Source organism: Lynx canadensis, chromosome D3 (genome assembly GCF_007474595.2).
Source record: "Lynx canadensis isolate LIC74 chromosome D3, mLynCan4.pri.v2, whole genome shotgun sequence".
NCBI lineage: Eukaryota > Metazoa > Chordata > Mammalia > Carnivora > Felidae > Lynx > Lynx canadensis.
Window position 1 is genome coordinate 50,803,919 of NC_044314.2, and position 27,066 is coordinate 50,830,984.

At 35.2% G+C, this 27,066-nt stretch overlaps 1 protein-coding gene across 1 annotated transcript in view; it reads right to left on the reverse strand.

Annotated features, from left to right (window-relative positions):
* THOC1 (THO complex 1) overlaps nt 1-27,066 on the reverse strand; it is a 52,609-nt gene that overhangs the window by 21,960 nt on the left and 3,583 nt on the right. The window contains exons 4-10 of the mRNA XM_030336146.2: nt 26,642-26,708; nt 22,652-22,770; nt 21,498-21,546; nt 20,993-21,088; nt 13,155-13,237; nt 10,514-10,587; nt 1,888-1,996 (exon numbers count right to left, since the gene is read on the reverse strand). Coding sequence (XP_030192006.1) covers nt 1,888-1,996; nt 10,514-10,587; nt 13,155-13,237; nt 20,993-21,088; nt 21,498-21,546; nt 22,652-22,770; nt 26,642-26,708 — 597 coding nt within the window. The remainder of the gene's footprint in view (nt 1-1,887; nt 1,997-10,513; nt 10,588-13,154; nt 13,238-20,992; nt 21,089-21,497; nt 21,547-22,651; nt 22,771-26,641; nt 26,709-27,066) is intronic.

Sequence of the window (27,066 nt, forward strand, 5' to 3'; positions counted from 1 at the left end):
TAATGCTTTGAGATTATACAGAAATTTACCATTGAAATTAGCTGTTTAACCAGCTGTGGAAAACATTCAAGATTTCTTGTGCTAAAATGCTGTGACCAAATAAGACAATGATGTTGAATCCTATCTAGTAACAATTCCAGATGATTTCTCACTCACCACTTAATCTGAACACACACCATGCCACTTTTAAGAGCTACGCATTCACCTTGGATTTTGACTACAACTGAAAAGGACAACTGATCTTTAAGTAGCCAACAAAAAGAAATATAGAGAATTCTTTTTTTTTTAATTTTTTTTTTAAATGTTTATTTATTTTTGAGACAGAGAGAAACAGGGCATGAACGATAGAGGGTCAGAGAGAGAGGGAGACACAGAATCTGAAGCAGGCTCCAGGCTCTGAGCTGTCAGCACAGAGCCCGACGCGGGGCTCGAACTCACGGACTGTGAGATCATGACCTGAGCCGAAGTCGGCCACTCAACCGACTGAGCCACCCAGGCGCCCCCAGAGAATTCTTATAAAACAAAGGCTAGCTGTTTTTTTCTGATAGTTTGTAAACCTTTAAAAAAAATTTTTGTTTAAGTTTATTTTGAGAGGGAGAGAGAGAGAGAGAGCACCTGTGGGAGCAGGGGAGGGGCAGAGAGAGAGGTGGAGAGAGAATCCCAAGCAGGCTCTGTGCTGCCAGTGCAGTGACTGACACAGGGCTTTAACTTATGAACCATGACATCATGATCTGAATCCAAATCAAGAGTCTGATGCTTAACAGAATGAGTCACCCAGGTGCTCCAACTTAAAAAAAAATTTTTTTTGTTAAGATTTTATTTTTAAGTAGTCTTTACACTCAAAGTGGGACTGGAACTTAAACCCATGAGGTGAAGAGTTGCATGCTCTACTCAGCCGGCAAGGCACCCCTAAGCTTGTTTACCTTAAAAATAAAACTGCCAGTTATTTTACCAGCAAAAAAAAAAAAAAAAAAAAGAAAAAGGGTTTATTTGGGAATAGCTGAGAATTGCAGTCTGGGACTAGCAAACTACCCACAAAGCCAGACACAAATTTTGGGAGAACAAAGTAGAAGAATGCTCTTTTACAGAATAAAGGAGGAGTTCTGAGGGGCTGTTATAAACTAAAAGTCCACTGGAATGAACTGGGAGTTCAAAGTATAGTGGTTTCTCATTGGCTAAACTGTCGCTATCTCTCACTTGCTGGCCTGTTGCTGGGAGAGGAAGAAATCTTCATGCTGCTGGGACAGTAAAATAGTATAGACTGAAAAGGTCTATCTCTTCCAGCTGGGTCTGAAATTAACAACTAGTGCTGAGTGTAAGAGTTCCCTCTGTTGGTTTCCTGATTCTTCCATTCTAAATGAGGTTTCCTTTTATTAATTTTCACAGGCTATGTGGCTCATGTGGTCTCAGTCACACTACTCAAGTCTGCCATCACGGCACACAAACAGCCATAAGTAATACATAAATGAATGAGTGTGGCTGTGTGCCAATATAACTACGAAAACAGAGAAGACTGGATCTGGCCCATGGCCATAGTTTGCAACCCTTATTCTAACAGGATACTTGAAATAATTTTGTGCAAAGTAAAGACAACATATTTGGCAAATATTCATCAATTTGTGTTGATAATACTATGTAAAAAAAAAATCAAACCCCAAGGCTGTAATTGCTAACTTTGAAATCCCTAACTCATTTATAAACAACTCCACAAAATTGGCAGTTTAAATACTAATTTACAATTTAGCTTCTGCATTATATTATAAAATAGGCATAAAAACCTAAGAGGTAAAATTATACAATAAAAAGTATGCTGGACAAGAGTCAAGTTTTGCCTCTGCCATAGCTGTAAAACATTGACTTTTGGGTAGTATGTAACTGGCAACTCACCTTAAGAAAAGTTTTCCATGAAATCTTCTCATAGCATTGCACAGGGTTCCTGAAGTAATCTTGAAGTGACCAGAATTTTCGATACAGGTTGTAATCAATTGGAATGGAGCTAATAAAATAAATGTTATATTAAATAAATCATTTAGATTTTTTTAGAAATATCTAAGTGCTCCTAACTTTTCTTAGGTCATAAATCCCTTTAAGAAGCTGATGACAGCTAAGCCCCTTTACCCAGAAAAGTGCACGTTCATACTTAAACTTTTATAAACAATTTCAGGGGATTCATAGACTCTAACAGATCCACTTTACAGTAGCAGAATGCCTGAATTTTGGCCCAATACATGATTATTCAGAATTAAAGACTATGTTTCCTAACCTCTCTTGCAGCTATGTGTGGCCATATGGTTAATTTCTGGCTATTTGGGAGAAGTCATATGTGCAATTTTGGGGCCATGTTTTACCATTTTCCTATTTCTCTTTCTGCTGGCCATAATGCAGATATGATGATGAGCCACATGAACTATAGGGAAAAAAAGGAAACACCAAGATATGGTGGGATAAGAAGTTAGGAGGAACATAGGTCCCTAGACAATCTTCCTGAGAAATGATATTCTACCAGCTCTGAACTGCCTGTCTCCAGACTTTTACATAAGAAAGAAATCAACTTCCATGTTGTTTAAACTAATGTCACTTTGAACCTATGCTAAAAGACATGGCATCAGACAAGTACATATCAACTCAGTATTACAAAAGTAGGCATTTTCTTTAGTGTTTTTATTATGGCATTACTAATTCAACCTGTAATTTGTTACAAATCTGCAGTGTCAATACACATTCTATTAATTTTTAAATTTACAAAAATTACACTATGTTTTAATTTTAGAAGTTAAACATTTCAGGTGTGCCTGGGTAGCTCAGTCGGTTGAGCGTCCAGCTTCGGCTCAGGTCACAATCTCACTGTGAGTTCGAGCCCCGCGTCAGGCTCTGTGCTGACAGCTCAGAGCCTGGAACCTGTTTCAGATTCTGTGTCTCCCTCTCTCTCTGTTCCTCCCCTGCTGATGCTCTGTCTCTCTCTCTCAAAAATAAATAAACATTAAAAAATTGAAAAAAAAAAAAAGTTAAACATTTCAGACTTTTTTATCTAAGAGATTTTTGTTTTAACAAAATCCTCTATATCATTCAAAATAGCCATTATATAATGTAAAAAAATGCTTGAGGTATGAACTATTTCATATCCTCAAATATCCACACAAATTTTCAACATCACCTCTGTAAAATTAATTTTGTGTGTACTACCTTACTCCATTCTTTCTAAATAAACCTTAATAAATTGAACCTATGGATTATAGTTAGTATTTTCTCTAAGCTTCATGGCCATACAAATATTCCAAGGAAGATTGTAATTTTATGTGCAGAACAGGAAGGGGGGCTTAGTGATCCACAAAGTCTTAGGATCTTAAGAGTCTTGCATTCTCTATTCTGGGCAATAATAGAACATTAATCTTCCACTCTTCATTTTTGACATGGATATATTAAAAATTACTTTTTTGATGACAAGGGAGTGACAGGGACAATATTATAAAGCATTTTAAAGGATTATAGTAAAATAAAATGAGTATAATTTTCATTATGTACTTTAAGAAGTTTTTTGGGAGGGGTAGGGTAATATTTAAAAGACTGAAAAGTGTCTTACTTCCTTTTTATACAAGGATAGAGTAGAAAAGTAAAAAATAATTTGCTAGTGTAAAAATCAGTTTTCTGCAGAAATGTCTGAAAAGGCATTAGTTTTCTAAGAATGACAAAGAGAAAAGTATTTTAGCAAAACATGTGGAAGCACATTTGATGAAGATTCTCACCATAGTACTTTAATTCATATGATTAAGATTACAAACTACAAGTCAGTATCATAAAATACTTGTCTAAAGAATTTCATTAAATTTATAATCAATTGGCACATCAATTAAAACAACCACATACAGTAACAGATTACTTATAGTCACACTTCTGACAACTCTAACTGTATGGAACAAAGGTGTGAACTTGGAAATAATTGAAAAAAGTCCTTGGTCTGCAAGGAAACAGCAGTCACAAAGTGCATGCACTTCATTTTACAAAAGAGGCTGAAATTATGCTTGAATTATGCTTACCCAGATTACAACGGCTTTGAATTATGTATAAAGGTTAATAATTTAGCAAGCTAGCTAATTTTGACAAAAGAATGCTAACTTGGTAGAGCGACTACTAGTATTTGAAATATGTGGACCTTGCTTCAAATCAATAATGAAGAATACTGGCAACCTTTAATTGACCAATAGCTAGCTGCTGCCAAAAGTTTTATCAAGAACTGGCAGTGTTCAAAAGAATCTAACGGGCATGTTAACTTTTACTCTTTCTACATTCTTTCCTAGTAACTTTGAAAACAGGAAAACAATGATCTGAACATCAACTGACATCAACTGTTTTCTATAACTGAAGCAATTTCATTGATTTACAAGATTGTAAGTCTGGGTTTTCTACATATCAAGTTAAAAAAAAAAAAAAAAGGCCACAAAAGGAACATTTTCCAAAATGTGCAATTGGAAAAAAGAAAAGCCATGTATAAAATAAATTATTTATATTCCTCAAATAATACTATAACCAGTATTTGTGTAGTTCCATACACTTAATAAATAAGTTTTTTGAAACAAAATGGCTTTTGAAGATTTTATATAGTTTTATATATAGTTATATGCACACACACACAATGTTACTCAGTTACCACATATAAGAATATAATAAATGCCTCTTGAAATGCAGTACAAGGAAAGTTTGCCCTTAAGAAATGGGAGACTACCAGATACACAACCTAACCTTACACCTTAAAGAGCTTGAAAAAGAAGAGCAAATAAAACCCAAAACAGCAGAAGATAGAAAATAATAAAGATTAGAGCAGAAATTAATGCTATCAAAACCAAAAAAACAGTAAAACAGATCAATGAAAGAAGCTGGTTCTTTGAAAGAATTAACAAAATTGATAAACCACTAGCCAGTCTGATCAAAAATAAAAGGCAAAGACCCAAATAAATAAAATCAAGAATGAAAGAGGAGAGATCACAACCAACACAGCAGAAATAAAAACAATAAGAGGAATATTATGAGCAATTATACACTAATAAAGTGGGTAATCTGGAAGAAATGGACAAATTCCTAAAAACATATCTACAAAAACTGAAACAGGAAGAAACAGAAAATTTGAACAGACCCATAACCAGTAAAGAAACTGAATTAGTAATCAAAAATCTCCCCAAAAAAACAAGAGTCCAGGTCCAGATGGCTTTCCAGGAGAATTCTACCAAACATTTAAGGAAGAGTTAACACCTATTCTCTTGAAGCTGTTCCAAAAATAGAAATGGAAGGAAAAATTCCAAACTCTTTCTGTGAAGCCAGCATTGCCTTGACTCTGAAACCAGACAAAGACCACACTAAAAAGGAAAACTACAGACCAATTTCCCTGATGAACACAGATGCAAAAATCCTCAACAAGATATTAGCCAACTGGATCCAACAACAATACATTAAAAAAATTATTCACCACGACCACGTGGGATTTATACCTGGGATGCAGGGCTGGTTCAATATCTGCAAAACAATCAATGTGATCCATCATGTCAATAAAAGAAAGGACAAGAACCATATGATCCTCTCAACAGATGCAGAGAAAGCATTTGACAAAATGCAGTATCCTTTCTTGATAAAAAAAAAACTCTCAAGAAAGTAGGGATAGAAGGATCATACCTCGAGATCATAAAAGCCATATACGAAAGACCCAACGCTAATATCATCTTCAATGGGGAAAAACAGAGCTTTCCCCTTAAGGTCAGGAACAAGACAGGGATGTTCACTCTCACCACTATTATTCAACATAGTATTAGGAAGTCTTAGCCTCAGCAATCAGACAAGACAAAGAAATAAAAGACATCCAAACTGGCCAGGAGGAGGTCAAACTTTCACTCTTTGCAGATGACATGATACTCTACATGGAAAACCCAAAAGATTCCACCAAAACACTGCTAGAACTGATTCATGAATTCAGCAAAGTTGCAGGATATAAAATCAATGCACAGAAATCAGTTGCATTTCTATATACCAACAATGAAGCAACAGAAAGAGAAATCAAGGAATTGATCCCATTTACAATTGCACCAAAAACCATAAAATACCTAGGAATAAATCTAACCAAAGAGGTTAAAAATCTGTACACTGAAAACTATAGAAAGTTTATAAAATAAACTGAAGAAGACACACACACACACAAATGGAAAAATATCCCATGCTCCTGGATAGGAAGAACAAATATGGTTAAAATGTCAATACTACCCAAAGCAATCTACATATTCAATGCAATCCCTATCAAAATAACACTAGCACAGAGCTAGAACAATCCTAAAATTTGTATGGAACCAGAAAATACCCCAAATAGCCAAAGCAATCTTGAAAAAGGTAACCAAAGCAGGAGGCAACGCCAGACTTCAAGCTGTATTACAAAGCTGTTATCATCAAGACAGTATGGTAATGGCATGAGAACAGACACTCAGATCAATGGCACGGAATACAGAACCCAGAAATGGACCCACAAACGTATGGCTAACTAATCTTTGACAAAGCAAGAAAGAATATTCAGTGGAATACAGTGTTTTCAGCAAGTGGTGCTGGGAAAACTGGACAGCAACATGCAGAAAAATGAACCTGGACCACTTTCTTATACCATACACAAAAATAAGACTCAAAATGATGAAAGACCTAAATGTAAGACAGGAAGCCATCAAAATCCTCGAGGAGAAAGCAGGCAAAAACCTCTCTGATCTTGGCCACAGCAACTTCTTACTCAACATGTCTCCAGAGGCGAGGGAAACAAAAGGAAAAATGAACTATTGGGACCTCATCAAAATAAAAAGCTTCTGCACAGTGAAGTTAAGAATTAGCAAAACTAAAAGGCAACTGACAGGGCGGGTGGGGGGGGGGGCACGCCTGGGTGGCTCAGTCAGTTAAGCGTCTGACATCGACTCAGGTCATCATCTCGTGGCTTGTGGGTTCGAGCCTCGTGTCAGGCTCTGTGCTGGCAGCTCAGAGCCTGGAGCCTGCTTTGGATTCTGTGTCTCCCTCCCTCTCTCTGCTTCTTTCCCAGCTCACACTCTGTCTCTCTCGAAAATAAACAAACATTAAAAAAAAATTTAAAAGGCAACTGACAGAATGGGAGAAGATATTTGCAAACAACATATCAGATAAAGGGTTAGTATCCAAAATCTATAAAGAACTTATCAAACTCAACACCCCCCTCCCTCAAAAAAAAAAAATCCAGTGAAGAAATGGGCAAAAGACGTGAATAGACACTTCTCCAAAGAAGACATCCAGATGGCCAACTGAGACATGAAAAAAAGGCTCACCATCACTCATCATCAGGGAAATACAAATCAAAACCACAATGAGATACCAGAGACCCGTCAGAATGGCTAACATTAACAACTCAGGCAACAACAGATATTGGTGAGGATGTGGAGAAAGAGGATCTCTTTTGCACTGCTGGTGGGAATGCAAACTGGTGCAGCCACTCTGGAAAACAGTATGGGGGTTCCTCAACAAATTAAAAATAGAACTACCCTACGACCCAACAATTGCACTACTAGGTATTTATCCAAGAGATACAGGTATGCTGTTTTGAAGGGACACATGCACCCCTATGTTTATAGCAGCACTATCAATAATAGCCAAAGTATGTAAAGAGCCCAAATGTCCCTTGATGGATGAATGGATAAAGAAGAGGTGGTGTGTGTGTGGAGTATTACCCAGCAATCAAAAAGAATGAAATCTTGCCATCTGCAACTACGTGGATGGAACTAGAGGGTACTATGGTAAGCGAAATTAGTCAGAGAAAGATAAATAGCATATGATTTCACTCAGATGAGGACTTTAAGACACAGAACAGATTAACACAAGGGAAGGGAAGCAAAAATAATATAAAAACAGGGAGGGGGACAAAACATAAAAGACTCTTAAATATGGAGAACAAACAGAGGATTACTAGAGGGTTTGTGGGAGGGGGGGATGGGTTAAATGGGTAAGGAGCATTAAGGAATCTACTCCTGAAATCATTGTTGCACTGTAGGCTAACTAACTTGGATGTAAATTTAAAAAATTAAATTAAAAAAAAAAAAAAAAAAGAAATGGGAGACTACATTTAATCAGAGAATGAGAATTATGTAACCATCGTATGTTCCTTTATTGTTTCAGTTACCAGAAACCTCACCTCTTAATTAATGCTTGATAGCAACAACAATCTTATTCCAAGTTGCTAATTATAATCTCCTACCTGTAAAAGCTTCTGATCTTTTATTTTTAGTTAGCCTGGTATTTACTGAGGTGCCTCATAGAAGAAATTTTAAAGTAGTATTAATATATGACTACTAAAACATTTTTACAGTTGAGGCACTAAAAGTAAAAAAATTCCTCTCCTCTCAAAGTTCCATTCCATGCTGTCCCCCTCTTTTCCTTCAGGGCTAAACATAGAAAGAGTGGTCTACACTCAATGTTGCCATTTCCTTACCTTCCTTTCATGTTTTGACCCACTGCAATTTGCCTTCTAACTTCACCATTCCACAGATACTTTTGGATTCTATATCCAAACAAAGCAAATGTAACTACTTATTATGTATGCAAACCATAACAAATTAGAGGTGAGAGTTACTATCTAAAATAGAATGTTCTGTAACTTTTAACCAAGATGTTTTGTAACTTGACATATTTTTTAAATGTTGAGCTGATGATTTTATAGAATGTTACACTTATATTTTTTTAATACAAAATTCTTTATTGGTGTATTTGGCCAAATCTGAAATGGACTTCATACTGTAGATATATGGGTAATGTGTTCTTTGTAAATTGCAGTGCCTAAGACAATCTGGTGATACAGTTGGTCACAAAGTAATTCCCCAAACGATCTCTTCCTCCATTCAAAAAATAGTGAAGGGGATTAAAAGGTATAAACTTGCAGTTTTAAAATAAGTAAGTCACTGGGATATAAAGTATGGCACAGGGAATACAGTCAACAATATTGTAACAACTTTGTATGGTTGACAGAGGATAGTTAGATTTATACTGGTGATCACTTCATAATGTATATAAATGTTGAATCACTATGTATCCACCTGAAACTAATGTAATAATGCATGTCAACTACATTTCAATAAAAAAGAAAAAGGGTTAGAAGAGTATGATTGTGACAGACTGAGAGGCAGCTGAGTATTGAATCCTTGTACCTGTGGCTACTTCAACATAACCAAAGGGGATGACTTGTCTATACAGGCTGAGTTTAACTAGACAAAACTACACTGGACAGTTTGTCTCTGGGGGCTCTTTTTACATTTCAGGCTCCTATTATGTTGGAGACTACTACCTTGGCCTTTTAAATTCGATGTTCAGGCAAGACCCCAAAAGTATACTATCCATAATGTCCACGAACAAATAGATGTCTAAAAAAACCCCCAAAACACAACTATAGCTAATAATAAATACTGAATAAACACTGTTCTAAGTTTTCCATATATCACTATAGATAACATCAGCAAGTATGACAACAAGGATAGCCACTGTGTATCTTAATAGAACATGTCCAAGCAGCATCTTCTTTAATACTCTCAATGAGCAGGTAGGTGGCATTACTACATTTTAAACATACTGAAACTGAGTTGCAGGGAAGTTAAGTAACTTGCTTAAGGTTCTACGACTAGGATTGGAATTAAGCCTGGAGCCACACTACTTTCAATGCTTCTTTAGAGACACATGTTTGAATCTGAAATCTGGGATGCCAGGAATATGTCTCCCTGTGTGGATACTGGAAACTCTTCTTGACCTTTTGGAAATTTAATTGCAATTAATGATATCTTTTGTCACTGCAGATACCTGGATGTGAAAGTTTTCCTTCCCACCTCCCTTTTCTCTTCTTCATTGCTTCTAACCATCATTAGGAAGAAATAATTTGGAAAGAAAGTAAAGAGTTAGCATATGAGATAAGAAACAAGAGATGGAGCAGGAAGGGGAGAAGAAGGGAAGGCTTCTTATTTCTCCTACTTCATCAAAAAGTCAGCCCATTATCCATAGGCCCTATCCACAGGTCCACAAAGTTAAATGGAAGGAAAAAGAGAGGAGTGCCTAAGTTGCCCATTGTTGGCTTTCCAAATTTTAGGCATATGCATAAAGTAGGCCATGTAAATAATGAACTGTCCACATGCAATTCAGAAACCAACTAAAAGAGCCTATTAGTGATTTAAAATTTGTAACTTTAATATACATAAAAATTACAAATAAATCTATAAGCAGGATTTCCTTCCTTGTCTACATCTTGATGGTAGCTACTGAATAAACACTGTTCTAAGCACTTTCCATATATCACTATACATAACATCAATGAGTATGGTGACAATAGGATAACTACTGTGTATCTTAATAGACCATATCCAAGCAGCATCTTCTATAATACTCTCAATGAGCAGGTAGGTGGCATTACTACATTCTAAAGACAATGTAACTTGACTTACTTAGTCATTAAGGTGTTAGCTTTGTAGATCAAGAAACCTGAACTTCAAAAACTCACCAAGTTGTTGGAGCTTCATCATCTCCCATTTCACCTTCTTCTACATCCATTCCTTCTTCTCTATCCTCAGTATGCTAAATTTAAAAACATGCATAGCCTGTCATGAAGCAGTTGTCAGGCAGAAGGCAAATACTAGAATAACATCATTCATACACTGCTAGACAAACACTGTTAGAAGTCTAGCTGCACTTCTGCCTAGACCTACAGTTAATCTTTAAGGCAACAGGAATTCTATGTGACAGGGATCTGAGAACTCAGAAGCAGTATGACAATGATATAAGATAGCTATGAAGATACAGTAAAGTTTTAAGACAGTATTTTTCCACACATGGTTTCTAGATTCTCTTTGCAAAGAAACGGCCTATGGCTAAATACATTTTAGAAATATATACAATGACCTTTTAGAGAACTGAGAAGACCATTAGTATATTAAGGACTCTAAGAATCGTAGTAAATAACTGTGTTTTTGTCCCCAGCTTTAGTTTGACCAAATAAATCCTCCCCCAACTGCACAGAGAACTCTTATTATTGGGGAATACTTTAGGGTATGCTGAGTGCCTAGCTCTATATTGAGAAATTCAAAATAACAAGTTTACAGAGAATAGTTCAAGAAGTACTGAAAGATATATGAAGGCGAGAGACAAGATTTTAAAAAATCTTAAGTCAACATCACTTCCAAATTGATAATAATTACATTTAACAAATTATATAAGGTAGTCTAATTTACAGTGAGATGTTAGTTATATCTAATTGATATTTTTTAAAGATTTATAACTTGTTCCTAAATTAAGAATCGGTGCTGAATGTACAGAAATTTGCCAGAAATCCGGACTATCTTCTGGATATATCATAAATAATCTCAAAAGGGGCGCCTGGGTGGCTCAGTCGATTAAGCAGCTGACTCTTGGTTTCAGGTCAGGTCATGATCTCATGGTTCGTGAGCTTGAGCCCCACATTGGGCTGCATTGACAGCGTGGAGGCTGCTTGAGATTCTCTCCTTCCCCCTCTCTCTGCCCCTACTCCACTCACACTCTATCTCTCTCTCTCAAAAATAAACATTAAAAAAAAAAAAAAGCTAAAAAAAAAAAAAAAACCTTTAAAAATAAAGTTGATTATACCTGATGTCTTTTAAAAAACCAGTGGGCAAATGATGGATTATTTAACAAATGGTTCTAATTATACTTGGAAAAAATAAAATTATAACTCAGTTTATTCCATACTCCAACATTCATGCTGGATTAAAGATTTACAAGAAAAATTAAATCATAAAAGCATCAAAGAAAACAAAGGGACTTCTATAATCTGCAGAGTAGAAGCCTTTAGCATTGACACAAGGCCAGAAACAATAAAACAAAAAGACCAAAAACATTAATATTATATCCAGATTTAAAAGTTCTACACAGGGGTGCCTGGGTGGCTCAGTCGGTTAAGCATCCGACTTCAGCTCAGGTCATGATCTTGCGGTTTGTGAGTTCGAGTCCCGCATCAGGCTCTGTGCTGACAGCTCGGAGCCTGGAGCCTGCTTCGGATTCTGTGTCTCCTTCTCTCTCTGCCCCTCCCCCACTTGTCCTCTGTCCGTCTCTATCAAAAATAAATAAAATGTAAAAAAACCCAAAAATTAAAAGTTCTACACAGCAAAGGCACCATAAGTAAAGTTATAAGAAAAACAATAAACAGGAAAAAAAAAATCAACAAAATGATAGGCAATGAATTAGTAATATTCTGTCTGAGTAGAACTACACAGCAGTAAGAAAAAGACATTTCAACAGTTAAATGGGCAAATGGCAAGAATAGGTAATTCTCTTCCTCACTGCTTCTAATTGTCATGGAAGAAAAATAAATTCCAATAAACATACAGCAAATCCCTCAACTTCATTAATGAGCAAGCAATGTAAGTTAAAACAAAGAAGATTTACTTTTTAAGTATATTATCAATTAAGCAAAGTTTTTTAAAAATTGATTAATTCCCAGGGGTGGTGTGTGGCTGTGGGTACACATTCTCTATGTACAATGGTGATAGTATAAATTTGGGTATAACCTTTCTGAGAAGTAATTGAGTGCAGCTATCAAAATGTGATATATGCATATATTCTGACACAGCAATTTCACTTATTGGAATTTATCTCTAAAGAGACACCTGGATAATTTAGCAATGATATACACAATACTATTCACTGTAATGCTGTTAACAATTATCCACTGTTTGAAATTATCTAAATGCCTACTGACAGCATTGTAATATATATCCACTTGAAAGACTCATCATGAACCATTAAAAAGACACAGATCCAAATGTACTGATGCAGAAATGCATCCATTTTATACTGTCCTAAGAAGAAAATGGATTGCAGAACAATATGTATTATATGATCTCATTTTTGGAATAAAACTACACACACAATAAGTCCTGTAAGGACAGACAGAGAATGCTAAGAGTGGTTATCTTTGGGCCTTGGATTATGGGGTAGCCATACTTTCTATTTTAAATATTTCTATCTGATTTGCATTTTTTGCATAGAACATACATTATGTCTATAAATTAGAAATAAAGGTTCTAAAATTTTTGGTGACTTAGAAGACCCAGTCACAGGATTTATCTTAGTAACAAACTTATGTTTGTTAAATTTTGTATCAGCCTCACCTTCTGACCCAGGGTGCTTTCCTGCTCATTGGTATTGAAAACAGTGACATTTTCCAGATTAAATTGACTCTGCAAGTTAAGACCTATTAAAAAGAAAAAAAAAAAAAAAAAAGATTTTCAAAGCAAATCCACCAAACACCTAAATGTGTTTAAGAATATAACTTTGTTGTCACATAACCAAAACAAAGAAAATGATAAATCCATAATTAAACAAAAGATCAAGTCAGACCCACACCTGGTTTTCAAATCCTTTCTAAAATTCATTTCTTTAAGGTGCCTTTAGAGTATCCAGAATTCTACATATATAACAAATACAGTTGTCCCTGTTATTACTGAAAAATCTAGAGCAATTTTACAGAGTGCAATATGCAGTAATTTATAGTTTTGCTAAAGCACAAATAAAAATTGTATTAAACAAAAAGTGAGCATGTATAACAACATATATAATAAATACGCTGCAGTTAATGAGAGCCAGGTTTCCCACTGTCAAAGAAAGAACTTATAAATAAGAAGGAATATTGGTACTGGATTGAACTCAAAAGTATCAGTATGATCTCATGGTTTTTGTTGTTGGTCATTTAAAAATACATACATAGACACATATTAATATAGATGTGTGTGCATATAGATCTTTCCTAGGTCTGTCCACCAAGTGAACCCAGAGCAGTGACACTCTTAGATATCTAGGGCCCAGATCTTGGCTTCTAAATACCATTCTTAAATAAAAGGAATCAGGCTCTTTGGAGAAGTGGGTGATTCTAGGGTTGGGGTAGGGAAAACACAGATGAGCTCTATTTTCTCATACCAGGAAAACATGAAAGAGCTCCCTCCAATGGGCAAAACCAGAACAATCTAACTAAGAAATTAATTACACTATGGGATTATAATCCAGACAATAAAATATCCACAAATTCACACTGAAACAGATGACTGAATTAATAAGTAAATAAGGGAGAGCAGACAACTCTTCTGCATGGAAGAATCCCAAGTAATAGATGTAGAAGGAATAAAAGAAATAGAAAACCAACAACAGGACAACCGTTTCCATTGCTGTAGGCAAATTCACTGATGAAAACTAAAATTAGTGGGTAAAGATCTAAGGAGAAAAAGAGTATGTGCACAGCCTCAAAGTATTTCCCTTCAAATATTAACTACAAAGGCAAAGACAGTAACTTAGCAACAAAAAAAATATGATGACCAAGGATACCACCACCAGTAATAGTATATATCAACATCATGTTGAAATGATGCAGTGAGAAGGCCACATCACCTCTGTGGTCTTCCCCTAAATCCGTATCCTCAATCTAATTACGAAAAAAATCAGACAAAGTTAAATTGAAGGACATTCTGCAAAATACCTGATCAGTACTCTTCAAAAGTATCAAAGTCATGAAAAAAATAAGCAAAGAAATAAGAACTGTCACTGACTGGGGAGAGTAAAGCAACATAGCAACTAAATGGAACATGGGATGCTGGGTTGGATCCCTGGACAGAAAAAAGAAAAACAGTGATAAAATTGGTAAAATCCAAATAAAGTCTTAGCATAGTTAATAATGCTGTACCAATGTTGATTTTTTAGTTTTGGCAACTATATTGTGATCATGTAAGAGGCTAACATTAGGTGAAGGTTGTTAATTCAGGTACTGTCTATATTTTCTTCGCAACTCTTCTTTAAGTCTAAAGTTATTTCAGTACAAAAGTGAAAGTGGAAAAAACTATGCTAGATCAAGTCATTAAGCTAGTGAATGAATCTGGTTGCCCATTTAGCACTGACTACTTAAAATACATTTGTCTATTCTCTATTATTCAATATAGTACATGCCATAATTCTCATTAAATCAATAATTTCAGTCAGACTTCACTACATGCTAAACTACATGTTAAACTGGCTTTTTGAAGGTCTTGGGATATACTCCAGTGAATGTCAAGCATCTACAAATGTGTAACATAGATACTATGAGAAAATATCCCCAAATGCCAACCTCCCTTATGTTAGTGGTAAGATTAATTATACACAGCTTTTTCCTTCATTTTTCAAATTTTCTGAAAAAAGTTATTTTTATAATTTAAAAATTAAATTTAAAAACATTACTTATTAAAAGATGCATAATGTTTAAAGCTATATATTAGCAATATATTATTAGTCTTTCAACCAGTCAATAAGGGAAAGAAAAGAATGGTTTCTCTATGTCTTGTTAATTTAGTAATGCTGTACACTGGAAGAGAGGTCTAAAATGTTCTTTAAAATATGATGAGATCTACAAATAAAGGGGATTAAGAGTACACTTATCTTGGGGCGCCTGGGTGGCTTAGTCAGTTAAGCGTCTCCTGACATTGGCACAGGTCATGATCTCACGGTTTGTGAGCCTGCTTGGGATTCTCTCTCCCTCTGTCTCTCTCTCCCACTAGCAGGCCCTCTCTCTCTCAAAATAAATAAACATTTTAAAAAATTAATACAAAAAAGCACGTATGCTTATCTTGATGAGCACTGAGAAACATACAGAATCACTGAATCATTATGTTGTACACTTGAAACAAACATAACACTGTATGTTAATTATACTTCAACTATAAAAAAGAAAAAATAGAAAAAAAGAAATGCAACAAATAGCATCCTATAAATACATTTGAAATTTTAATTATTTTTAAAATTTTATTTTAGAGAGAGAATGGGAGAGAGGGGCAGAGAAGAGTGGGGAAGAGTGGAGAAGAGTAGGGGAGACAGGGGGAGAAAATCTTAAGCAGGTTCCACACCGAGCACGGAACCTGATGTGGGGCTTGATCCCACAACGCTGGGATCATGACCTGAGCTGAAATCAACAGTTGGATGCTCAATCGTATGAGTCACCCAGGTGCTCCAATACATTTGAAATTTTAGATAATACTCACAAATTCCCAGGAAAAAGGAAGTTACCAAAACTGTCTCAAGAAAAAAATGAAAAGTCTGAATAGTCCCAAATCCATTACATAAATCCAGTTTAAAACATTCCCACAAAATTCTATTGTTGCTAACTGCTTCCTTTGTAAAGCTTACCAAACATTCAAGAAAGAAAGAATACAAAATTACTCCAACTTTTCCCGAAAAGAAGAAAAATAGGAAAATTTACAATTCATTTTATGAATCTGGTATGAAAATCTAATATCATTATAGGGAAGGAAATTTACAGGCCACTCTCCTTCCTGAACTAAATTCACATTATTTCTAAAAAAATAACATTCAAAATCCAGCTATATTTTAAGAGGAGGCCCTATTACAACTAAATTTGAATTATATAATGTAAAAAAAACTGATGAGAGTGGAGGCTGGAAATAACCAAGAAGGACAAAATTATGGCTGAGAATTGAAACCTTGTTCTTATGTCTTCTATAACTTCCAGCAAAGAAACTACAAATTAGTTCTTATGAAGGGGCATAATTCATTTCACAAAAAAGAGACTTCATTTATCACAGATTTAAATGGCAACTAGGTGTCTGGCACCGTTCTAGGCACAGAGAACACAGAAGTAAACAACATACACACTGAAAATGACAGATAGTGCTAAATACTAAGAAGAGATTTGAAATTAGGTGGTGATAATGAGGGACTGTGCTGGCAGGTTTAGAATAGATGCTGAAAGAGAGGCTCCCTGAGGAAGTAAAATTGAGACTAACAGCTAAAGTCGGTAGTGTGACAATAATGAACAGGAGGGTCATAGAGGGAAGACAGTGCCAAGGCCCCAAGGTTCAACTGACCCTGGTGTTTTGAAGGCAGAAAGAAGGCAAAATGCCAATTCAATGGGCAAAGAATAGTTTTTTCAACAAATGGTGCTGGGACAACTGGTTATTAATATACACAAAAATGAAACTGAACTCCCACCTCATACGATATACAAAAATTAACTCAAAATGGACCACAGAGCTAAATCTCTTATAAGAGAACACAAGAATAAATCTTTGTAACCTGGGATTAGACGATGATTTCTTACATATGACATCAAGAGCACAAGCAACAAAGGAAAAAATTGCTATATCAAATTTCACCAAAATATAAAACTTTTGTGTTATAAACAATACTATCAAGAAAGTGAAAGGAAATCTGCAGAATGGAAGAAAACATTTGCAAATTACATATCTGATAAGAGTCTAGCATACAGAATATAATGAGAACTCATAGAACTACTTAATAAAAAGACAACTCAAAAATTGGGCAAATAAAATAAATAGCCATTTCTTTAAGGAAGACGTACAAATGACCACTAAGCAAATGAAAAGATGTGCGGCGCCTGGGTGGCTCAGTCGGTTAAGCGGCCGACTTCGGCTCAGGTCATGATTTCGTGGTCCGTGAGTTTGAGCCCCGCGTCAGGCTCTGTGCTGACAGCTCACAGCCTAGAGTCTGTTTCAGATTCTGTGTCTCCCTCTCTCTAACCCTCCCCCGTTCATGCTCTGTCTCTCCCTGTCTCAAAAATAAATAAATGTTAAAAAAAAAAAAAAAGAAAAGATGTTTAACATATCTAGTCATTAGGAAAATACCAATCAAAACCACAATGAAATACCACTATATACCTACTCAGGTGACTATTAAAAAAAAAAAGGCAGAATTAGTAAGTACTAGCCAGGATGTAGAGAAATTGGAATCCATGTGCATGGATGACAGGACTGTAAAATGGTGCAGCTTTTTCACAAAAGAGTTTGGTAGTTCAAGAATTTTTTTTTTTTTTTTAAGCACTGATTATTTGAGAGAGACAGAGAGTACATGAATGAGGGAGAGGGGCAGGAGGAGAGGGGAGAGGGGAGAGGGAGGGAGGGAGGGGGGCTCAGCACGGAGCCCAATGTGGGGCTCAATCCCATGATTCTAGGATCATGACCTGAGCCGAAATCAAGGGTTGGATACTCAACCAACTGAGCCACCCAGGCACCCCTCCTCAAGAATTTAAATTTAATTACCATATGACTTAGTAATTCCATTCTAGGTATATGCCAAAGAGAAGTGAAAATATACATCCAAACAAAAACTTGTAAACAAAAGTTCACAGCAGCACTGTTCATAATAAACAAAAAGCAGAAACAACCCAAATGTTCATCAACTGACGAATGGGTAAACAAAATGTGGTATATATACTGATAATATTATTTGGCTATAAAAAAATGAAATACTGATATATGCTATAAAATATATAAATCTTGAAAATGTTATGTAAGCTAAGTTAAAAAAAGCTCATCAGTAAAAGACCACATATTTCATTATTCTATTTTTTTAATGTCCAGAATAGGAAAATGTACAGAGAACAAGGAGATTATTGGTTGTTTAGGGCTTGGAAGAGAGGGTAAGAATGATGATGAGTGAGGCAGGGGTGCAAGTTACTGGGTACAGGGTAGAAAAAATACTCAAAAATTAGACTGCAGTGATGGTTGCACAACCTTGTAAATATGCTAAAAAAAACCCCAGTGAATTGTATACTTTAAATGGTGAATTGTATAAGTGAATTCACATGTTGAAAGCTATTAAATAAAATAAAAAAGCTATTAAAAAAGTAATAGAAAAGGTGAGTTTCCAGTAACAGGTCAATTAATTCCATAAAAATTTACAGAGCATAAACCATGTTCACAGCAGTGTTCCAGATAATGAAGTACAAAAATGGTTCTCTTAAAACCAGTAAAGAGCTGACAAGAAAGTAAGGGATATGTGGCAAACATCCAGAAGAAAAGTAAGGTAAGCAATGCATCATCAATATTTAAAGCCACTTTTGTCTTGAGGACATTTGCCAAACAAGACAATCAGTTGTAAAATTGAGCTACTCTTTTCATAGCTTCCCAAAGCTAGAATGTTAAAAGTAAATCAGGGCCCAAAAATGATGGGCCCACCCAACTATCTTCAAGGCTGGAAACCTGTAGCACTATAACCTCAGGTTAAAATAAACCAAACTACAGCCCAGCACCAAGTCTTCTCAATGATCTAAGGAATTATAGGCCTTAAAGCGGGCTGGATTAAGGTAACCCTGGACTGGTGATAGCTTCCTTCTAAAGGCTCCTGGCAAAAGCAATGAAAACAATCTGGAGAAAACTATCTATCCTAGGCCTCAAAATCCCTCAATATTTTCTCAAATATAACACCCAATACTAACCAGATACACAGATAAGAAATCCTGAGAAACAGTAGAAACAAACCCACAAAGACTTCAGATACTAGAATGATCAGACACAGACTATAAAATAGAAATACTTATCCTGGTTAAAAAACTAAAGAAAAAGTTTGAAACTATGAGCAGGGAATAAGAGACTAGAAAGTGATATAGCAGACTTAAAAAAGACCTTCAACAAATGAAAAATAAAATACAATAGAATGAAAACAATAACAAATTAAAAATTAATTTAGGAGCTGATCTTTCATAGCTGAAGAAAGAAATAGTGAACCAGAAAACCATTCTGAAGAAATTATTCAGAATGTGATACAAAAAGACAAGTAGATAAAAATATAGAAAGAATAAGAGACAGAGGATATAGTGACAAGGTATAACAATGTTCCCTGGAGTTCAGAAAGAAAAGAAAGAGACATACACAATATTTGAGGAGATAATGGCTGAAATTTTTACAAACTGGACAAAAGACATTAATCCACAGATTTAAGATTTCTACAGAATCCCAAGCATGATAAATAAAAAGAAATCCACAATAAGACCCATGACAGTAAAACCGAAAAAGCCTGAACACAAAGATAAAAAATCTTAAGAGCAAAAACAAAAAAACATTTAGATTATCTTCAAAGAAGTTAGACTGACATTTGTGTTGTCTAGAGAACATGGAAGATAGAAGACAAAGTAATGATTATCTCCCACAAGATAAAATCCTGTGTCTAGTGCCAACTTAGAATCTTTTATCTACTGAAATCATTCTTCAAGAATAATGATTTTCAGACAAAATACAGACCTTCACTAAAGAAAAGTTTAACAGGGAAATTTGCCACAGATAGAAGGACAGAAATACAAGCAGTAAATACAATGGTAATCTAAATTAATCTTGATCACATTAAGTAGGAAAGAAAAAACAACACAGATCTAGCATGACAAGAAAGAAAACACACTGAAACCACTGCCAACATATACTATGGGTCTCTTTATGTGCAGGCACTGTTGTAAGTGCTTCACATATTTTAATTCATTTAATCCTCACAACAACATATGAAGCAGGTGGTATAACAGCCTGATATTAAGGAAAGGAAGACTGAGGGAAAGAGGTATTAAAATCTGGCATATTTGAACAGATTGTGAAAGGTTCTGGAGAACTGGTTATATTTCATTTCTGGATTCTGCCAGTAGTTACACAAGTAATTGATTCAGAATAATTATAGTCTACATTTATTTTATGCACTTTTCTATATGAGTGCTGTATTTCACAATGAAAAATGGTAAAAGAAATGAGAGGACATAATTGTGTCTAAACGGTAATGACTGAGGGAGAAAATGGAAGTGGAAAAATCAGCATGCATTATAAATGAAATACAGACATGGTAATTCATATCTACATACATGTGATTCAACTGCACATTTTTATGATTAATAAGCTTGGAACTTAAAAAGAATTACTATGTAATTCTTGATCATCATAGTAATTACAAATTACCATGTTGTACATCTGAAACTAATATAATACTATGTCAACTATACAAAAAAAAAATCAGTGACTTCAAGCATTACCTATATGATGCATTAGGAACAGTATAATTACCAGTAAAAGAAAATAAAGTGACAATTTCCTATTAAACTTGTGAGAACTATTTTTCTTATTACCATCACAACAGCTTCTGAATTAAAAACTGAGAAAGATTCCCCTTCAAAACATTTATTTAATGCATAAAAGCTTACCTGATTTCTCAGATAAAGGGAAAAGCCTGGCCAAAAAGAGTTGAATTCGTCCACAGAAGACTGTATTCTGGGATTTTGATAATCTTCTTAGGAGATCTAACAATATATGGAAATGAAGGTTATAGGAGATCATTCTATGTTTATTACAACTATACCCAAATTTGTTAACCAGCCTGTCAAGAGCATTTCCCTAGAGCAATAGTTCTCAAAACTGGGGTACAAACTATTGTCATAAAAAAAAAGCACTAAAAAATTAGGAATGAAATGAGTTTAGCATGGACAAGATAAATTTTACTAATTTTTTTTTTTTTTTGGTTTTAAGTTTATACCCCAAACAAGAACAGTTTAATTTAAAGTGAATGATCAGTTTTAACAAATTAGTCTGTTATAAAAATGATGGTACTAATCTATTTTTAAAAATTTTATCACTTGTGTTTAATTCAACCACCTGTTTCTCTAACCACATTTATGTTTTAACACGATCATTTACTAATTAATTACTTACCATTGCACATACGTAGTAGATAATTTTTCCCAGCAGAATAGAATGTATTCTGAAATTAAGACAGAAATTATTACTACTGTTCAGAAGTGGTTGCACACTCTTTGATGATAAGTTACAGGAAAGAAGGTATTAAAGATTACTAACATGGGAATGTAAGCTGGTGCAGCCACTCTGGAAAACAGTATGGAGGTTCCTCAAAAAAACTAAAAATAGAACTACCCTACGACTCAGCAATTGCACTACTAGGTATTTATCCAAGGGATACAGGTGTGCTGTTTTGAAGGGACACATGCACCCCTATGTTTATAGCAGCACTATCGACAATAGCCAAAGTATGGAAAGAGCCCAAATGTCCATCGATGGATGAATGGATAAAGAAGTGGTATATATATACAATGGAATATTACTCGGCAATCAAAAAGAATGAAATCTTGCCATTTGCAACTACGTGGATGGAACTGGAGGGTATTATGCTAAGTGAAATTAGTCAGTCAGAGAAAGACAAATATATGACTTCACTCATATGAGGACTTTAAGAGACAAAACAGATGAACATAGGGAAGGGAAGCAAAAATAATATAAAAACAGGGAGGGGGACAAAACATAAGAGACTCATAAATATGGAGAACAAACAGAGGGTTACTGGAGGGGGTGTGGAGTGGGGATGGGCTAAATGGGTAAGGAACACTAAGGAATCTACTCCTGAAATCATTGTTGCACTATATGCTAATTCATCTGTATGTAAATTAAAAAAATAAAATTAAAAAAAAAAGAACACTAACATGCACTGAGTTTACAATGCCACTTTTACTTTTCCCCCTCAAACATTTTAAGCGAAATAGATATTTTCACATATATAACAAAACATGTTACTGAGTAACTATTTTAAATATGAAAAGTGTGCATTTTCCAGTTAATTGTTACTACTCAGTCAAATTTTGTTAAACTTTTTCTTCCCACATGCTTCTTAACTTGGCTCCCCAAGTAAGACAGTGTAATTCCCTCATAAGGACAAACTTTTCAGCAGTAGCCAATATTAAAAATAAGAAAAAAAAAAAAAAAAAAACAAAACCCCAAAAACAAAAAAAACTATCCTCTGAACTCTGAATCTGTAGAAACATAATGTAAGCATAAAAAGAAACTAAGGCACTTACTGATTTCCAAGTAGCAACATTTTTTTCCACAAAAGTGAATATCGTGTCACACTGATCCAAAGGAAGACAATCCAAAACATCTCCCAATAATACAAAAGGTGTAGATGCGGTACAAATACCTTCAAGTGGAGCACAAGCCAATTTAAAAATTTAAAAAACTGTACAGTAAAATAGCCCATGCAAAATAATTCTGAAGAATATCTTAACAGTATACTCTCTCACCCCTAACAAATTTTTTAAAAGACAAGAAATGGAAGCAACCTAAAAGTCCCCAATATGGGACATACTTAAGTAATTTTTGGTATGTGCACTCAATAATGATGATGATAATAATTCTTGATAATACTTCTAGAGCATTTACTATATGTCAGGCACGCTAAGTAAATACTTTATGTATACTAACACATTTAATCCTTATAACCCTATGAGGTAGATAATATTACCTCCAGAATGGGAAAACTGAGACACAGAGAAGTTAAATAACTTGCCCAAGGCCATAGAGCCAGTAAGTGGTAGAGCTGGGATACGAACCCAGGCAGTCTGGCTCCACAGTCTGTTTTCTTCACCACTAAGCTATTCAAAAGAATATAATGCAGCCAATTAAAAACGATGGTTACGACGACTATAACTTGGAAAATGCTTATAATGTTAAGTGAAAAAGGCAGGATTCAAAACTGTACGTATTATATGGTTACAATAATAAAAGTTTTAAAAAAGACTAGAGAAACTAAAAACATATACCAAAATGAATGGTAGTTTTTTAAAGTAGAGGAATTATGAATAGTATTTTCCCATTTCCTCATTTCCAAATGTTCCATAGTGTTGTTAAATATCATTCTGATTTGAAAAGATTACCTTCAAAAAAGATAATAAAAAAAAGTTTGATACTGATGTCAACTATTATTAAACATTTAAAATAAAAGCATTGTTTGAAGGGAAAAGATGGTATAGTAAAAAGCTGTTTATTTCAAAATTCAATGTTATTTAACTACAGCAATAAATTTAAAAACTTTTTAAAGAAAAGGTCACTTGCACTAGCTAAAAATACTTTAATCTTGCTGCTCATTCTTCCTTCTCTCTTAAGGAAACACTTACTAGCACTTGTTAAGTGTTTTAAAAAAGTAGCCATTTAAGCACAGTATGCAAACAACATATCTAGGGAGCACGTAAGCCCGAAACGCTGCAATTGATACAGTATGTTCAATTCAAAAGAAAGTATTATGTCCAGCTCTACTCTGCACTGGTATGATGCCATCTGCAATGTGATGTGAGGGATACTGGCCAAGAACCAGTGGGTGGCATAAGGCAGCAGATTTCAACTCAATACAAGGGAAACCTGACAAAACTAAGAGAAATCAAATTAGTAAGCTCTATCAATGGGCGTATAGGCTGGATGACCACCTGCCAGGGATGTTACGGGGGGTGGGGGGGGGTGGGGTGGGGTGGGGGCGGAGAGGCCAGAGATGGACTAGATAACTAGAAAACTGCCACAGTGCCTTACCACTTTAGATCCTGAGAAACAATATGCTCTGTACACCCAAGAGATCTGAGAGGCATATTCCCTGCCCATAGTTGCAGTGTAGTTTGACATGAGTTAACTCACGTTTAATTACAGAACTTAAGAAAATTACCTAGATTCCACTCCTGAAGGTTCTGATTCAGTAAAACTAAGTGAGGCCTTGCAATCTCATTTAAAAACAGATTCAGTGGTGATTCTGACGAACTGGACTATAGCATGATCCCCCAGAACTTTCACAACCTGTGTCTTAGCCTTTCTACACCACATTCTTTGCTTCACCTTAACCTTGGCCACAGATTCCCTCTTCTCAATTCCCAGACACTTTGCTATACTGATACTTCCATGGTTTTGTTTTCAATGCTTTTCTCTGCCTAGTTTTCCTCCTTTCTCATGTGGCAAATTCCTGCTCCATCTTTCAAAGCACATGACAAATATCCATGAACCTAAAAAACTCCTGATACCTTTGAACAGGCCACCCCATCTATACTTCTAAAGCACAGTATAGATAAATTATAGTATTTATCATACATTATTTTTAAGCAGACTATGAGCTTTTTAAGGGTAGGCATTTTTGTACATTTTAATCAGTAAAGTGTCTGATGATAAAGAGAAGCTCAAAAAGTATCTGCTGAGTTGAATGTAACAAAACATATTTATGGACAATTTGAAAACACGCCACGTAAAGAATAATAATCTCTGTCAAGAAGGACTTTTCCCCATCCAATTAAATTAAAAAAGCATCTAAGACTTTATTTTCAGTGTAACTAAGTTCATAAGTTCTTATCTTTCTCAAATAAAGTTCTAAATATAGACTTTGTATAACTTCAACTGTTAAACATATTACTAGTCTACCAGAGTTAACACATCAAGGTAATCAATGAATTAAGGAGACACAGCTGTTTGACAGAAACTGGGGAAGGAACACTCCATTGCAGAACTCATTTAGGTATGCTGAATGAATGAATGAATGAATGAATATCCTGTATAAAAGTTTAATGTGTGTCAAGGTGCCTGGGTGGCTCAGTCTGTTAAGTGATCGAGTCTTAATTTCGGCTCAAGTCATGAACCCACAGTTCGTGGGATTGAGTCCCACTTTAGGCTCTGGGCTGACAGCATGGGGATTTTCTGCTTGGGATTTTCTCTCTCTCTCAAAATAATTAAAGAAATATAAATAAAAGTTTAATGTGTGAAGTCAGAATTTATGAACTATGCTTAAGTTCACAGAATAGCTTGCTGCTGCACTAGAAGATCACTTTTACCTTGAATAGTCTAGTTTTTGTAGGAATAGGTATCAAAATAATGTGAATAATGCTTTACAGATTAAAAGGCACTTTTCACATAAATTATCTGAATTAATGAGTATTTCAATTAAATTTGTTAAAAGACTACTGATGAACTAGTTTTTCACTGCTTCTTTCTGCAAACATTTAATGAGCTCCCACTTATGTGTTAGACACTGCGTACTTCCTTTTTCTAATTTAAAAATTTTTTTTAAGTTTATTCATTTTGAGAGAGACAGAGAGAGCAAGTCAGGGAGGGGCAGAGAGAGAGGGAGACAGAGAATCCCAAGTAGGCTCTGCACTGTCAGTACCCGGCCTGATGTGGGGCTCGAACTCATGAAATGTGAGATCATGACCTGATCCGAAACCAAGAGGCGGATGCTTAACTGACTGAGCCACGCAGGCACCTCGACATTGTGTACTTCCTAAATGCCTTTTTTAGTCTTGAAACCATCCCCCAACATCACTGCCCCATTTTAACAGTCCCCTACTTTTCCTGCCAACAGTCTCTCCCAATCCAACTCTTCCACCATAGCTCCTTGTTAGCTTAGTATACAAAACCCTCAACAAAGAACCCTAAGCTACCTCTGCTGCTTCTTTCCTCACCATTGTCATCATCCTCTCACCCCTCTGCTCAACACCATTCTTTAGCCAGGCTGAACTTGGCCTTTACGTAGCTGTGTATTCCTTTCCCTTTCTGCCTGACAAATCCATCATCCCTCACATCCCAGCTCCTGTTACAGCTTCCCTTCTAAGACCTTCCTTATTCCTTTAGAGTTTAGAGAATCACTCCAACCACACTTCATTCCTACTTCACAGTAATTAGACCATAGTAAGAAATTTACACATTTGTTTCCCCCATTAGCCACTAGGCTCCTTATGGGCAGGGATAGGTTTTCTGTACCATTGAATCTTCTAGTCCTGGCTCAGTACCAGGCACATAGTAGATGCTCAATAAATATTTACTGAATGAACAAAACAACTGGAGAACAAAGAAAGTGCCAAAATGTGTGCTGCATACTAGAGACAAGAAGTGTGAGCTAATTTCATTGGGATAACATCTTGGCAAAGGTAGTAGGGAGAATTTGAAAAACGAACAAAATCAAATAGATGAGAGGTATGAGGAGAATAAGTTTTAAATAAAGCATGTCACGTCCATGATTACTTAAAAAAAAACAAAACCGTACTTACCTTCAGTTACTCCCCCAATAGCAAGAGAAATAATAGCTAAAACGTTTTCACATGATGAGTGATTTATCTACCAACAGAGGAGAAAACAATTTAATTTAGGGGCCAGAGTCCAGGCTAGTTTGATAAGAATAAAAACATATTTTCTGACATCAAATTATCAGAAATACAAGATAAACACATTTCTTACATATAATAAAATTACTAAGATAAAAATACAAAAAATGAAAAATAGTAATAGAATCATTAATTGTCAAAGTAGATCAAGTAAATAATAATCAAGGTGATTCACTTAAAATACAATGGTCTCAGGAAAATGGTTATATTACCATGACTATGGCAACAAGCTAATCAAGTACAGAAGCAGAGGCCATAACTCAATCATTGGCACAGGGCAAAGACAGGGCCAGGGTAATTAGTTGTACTGG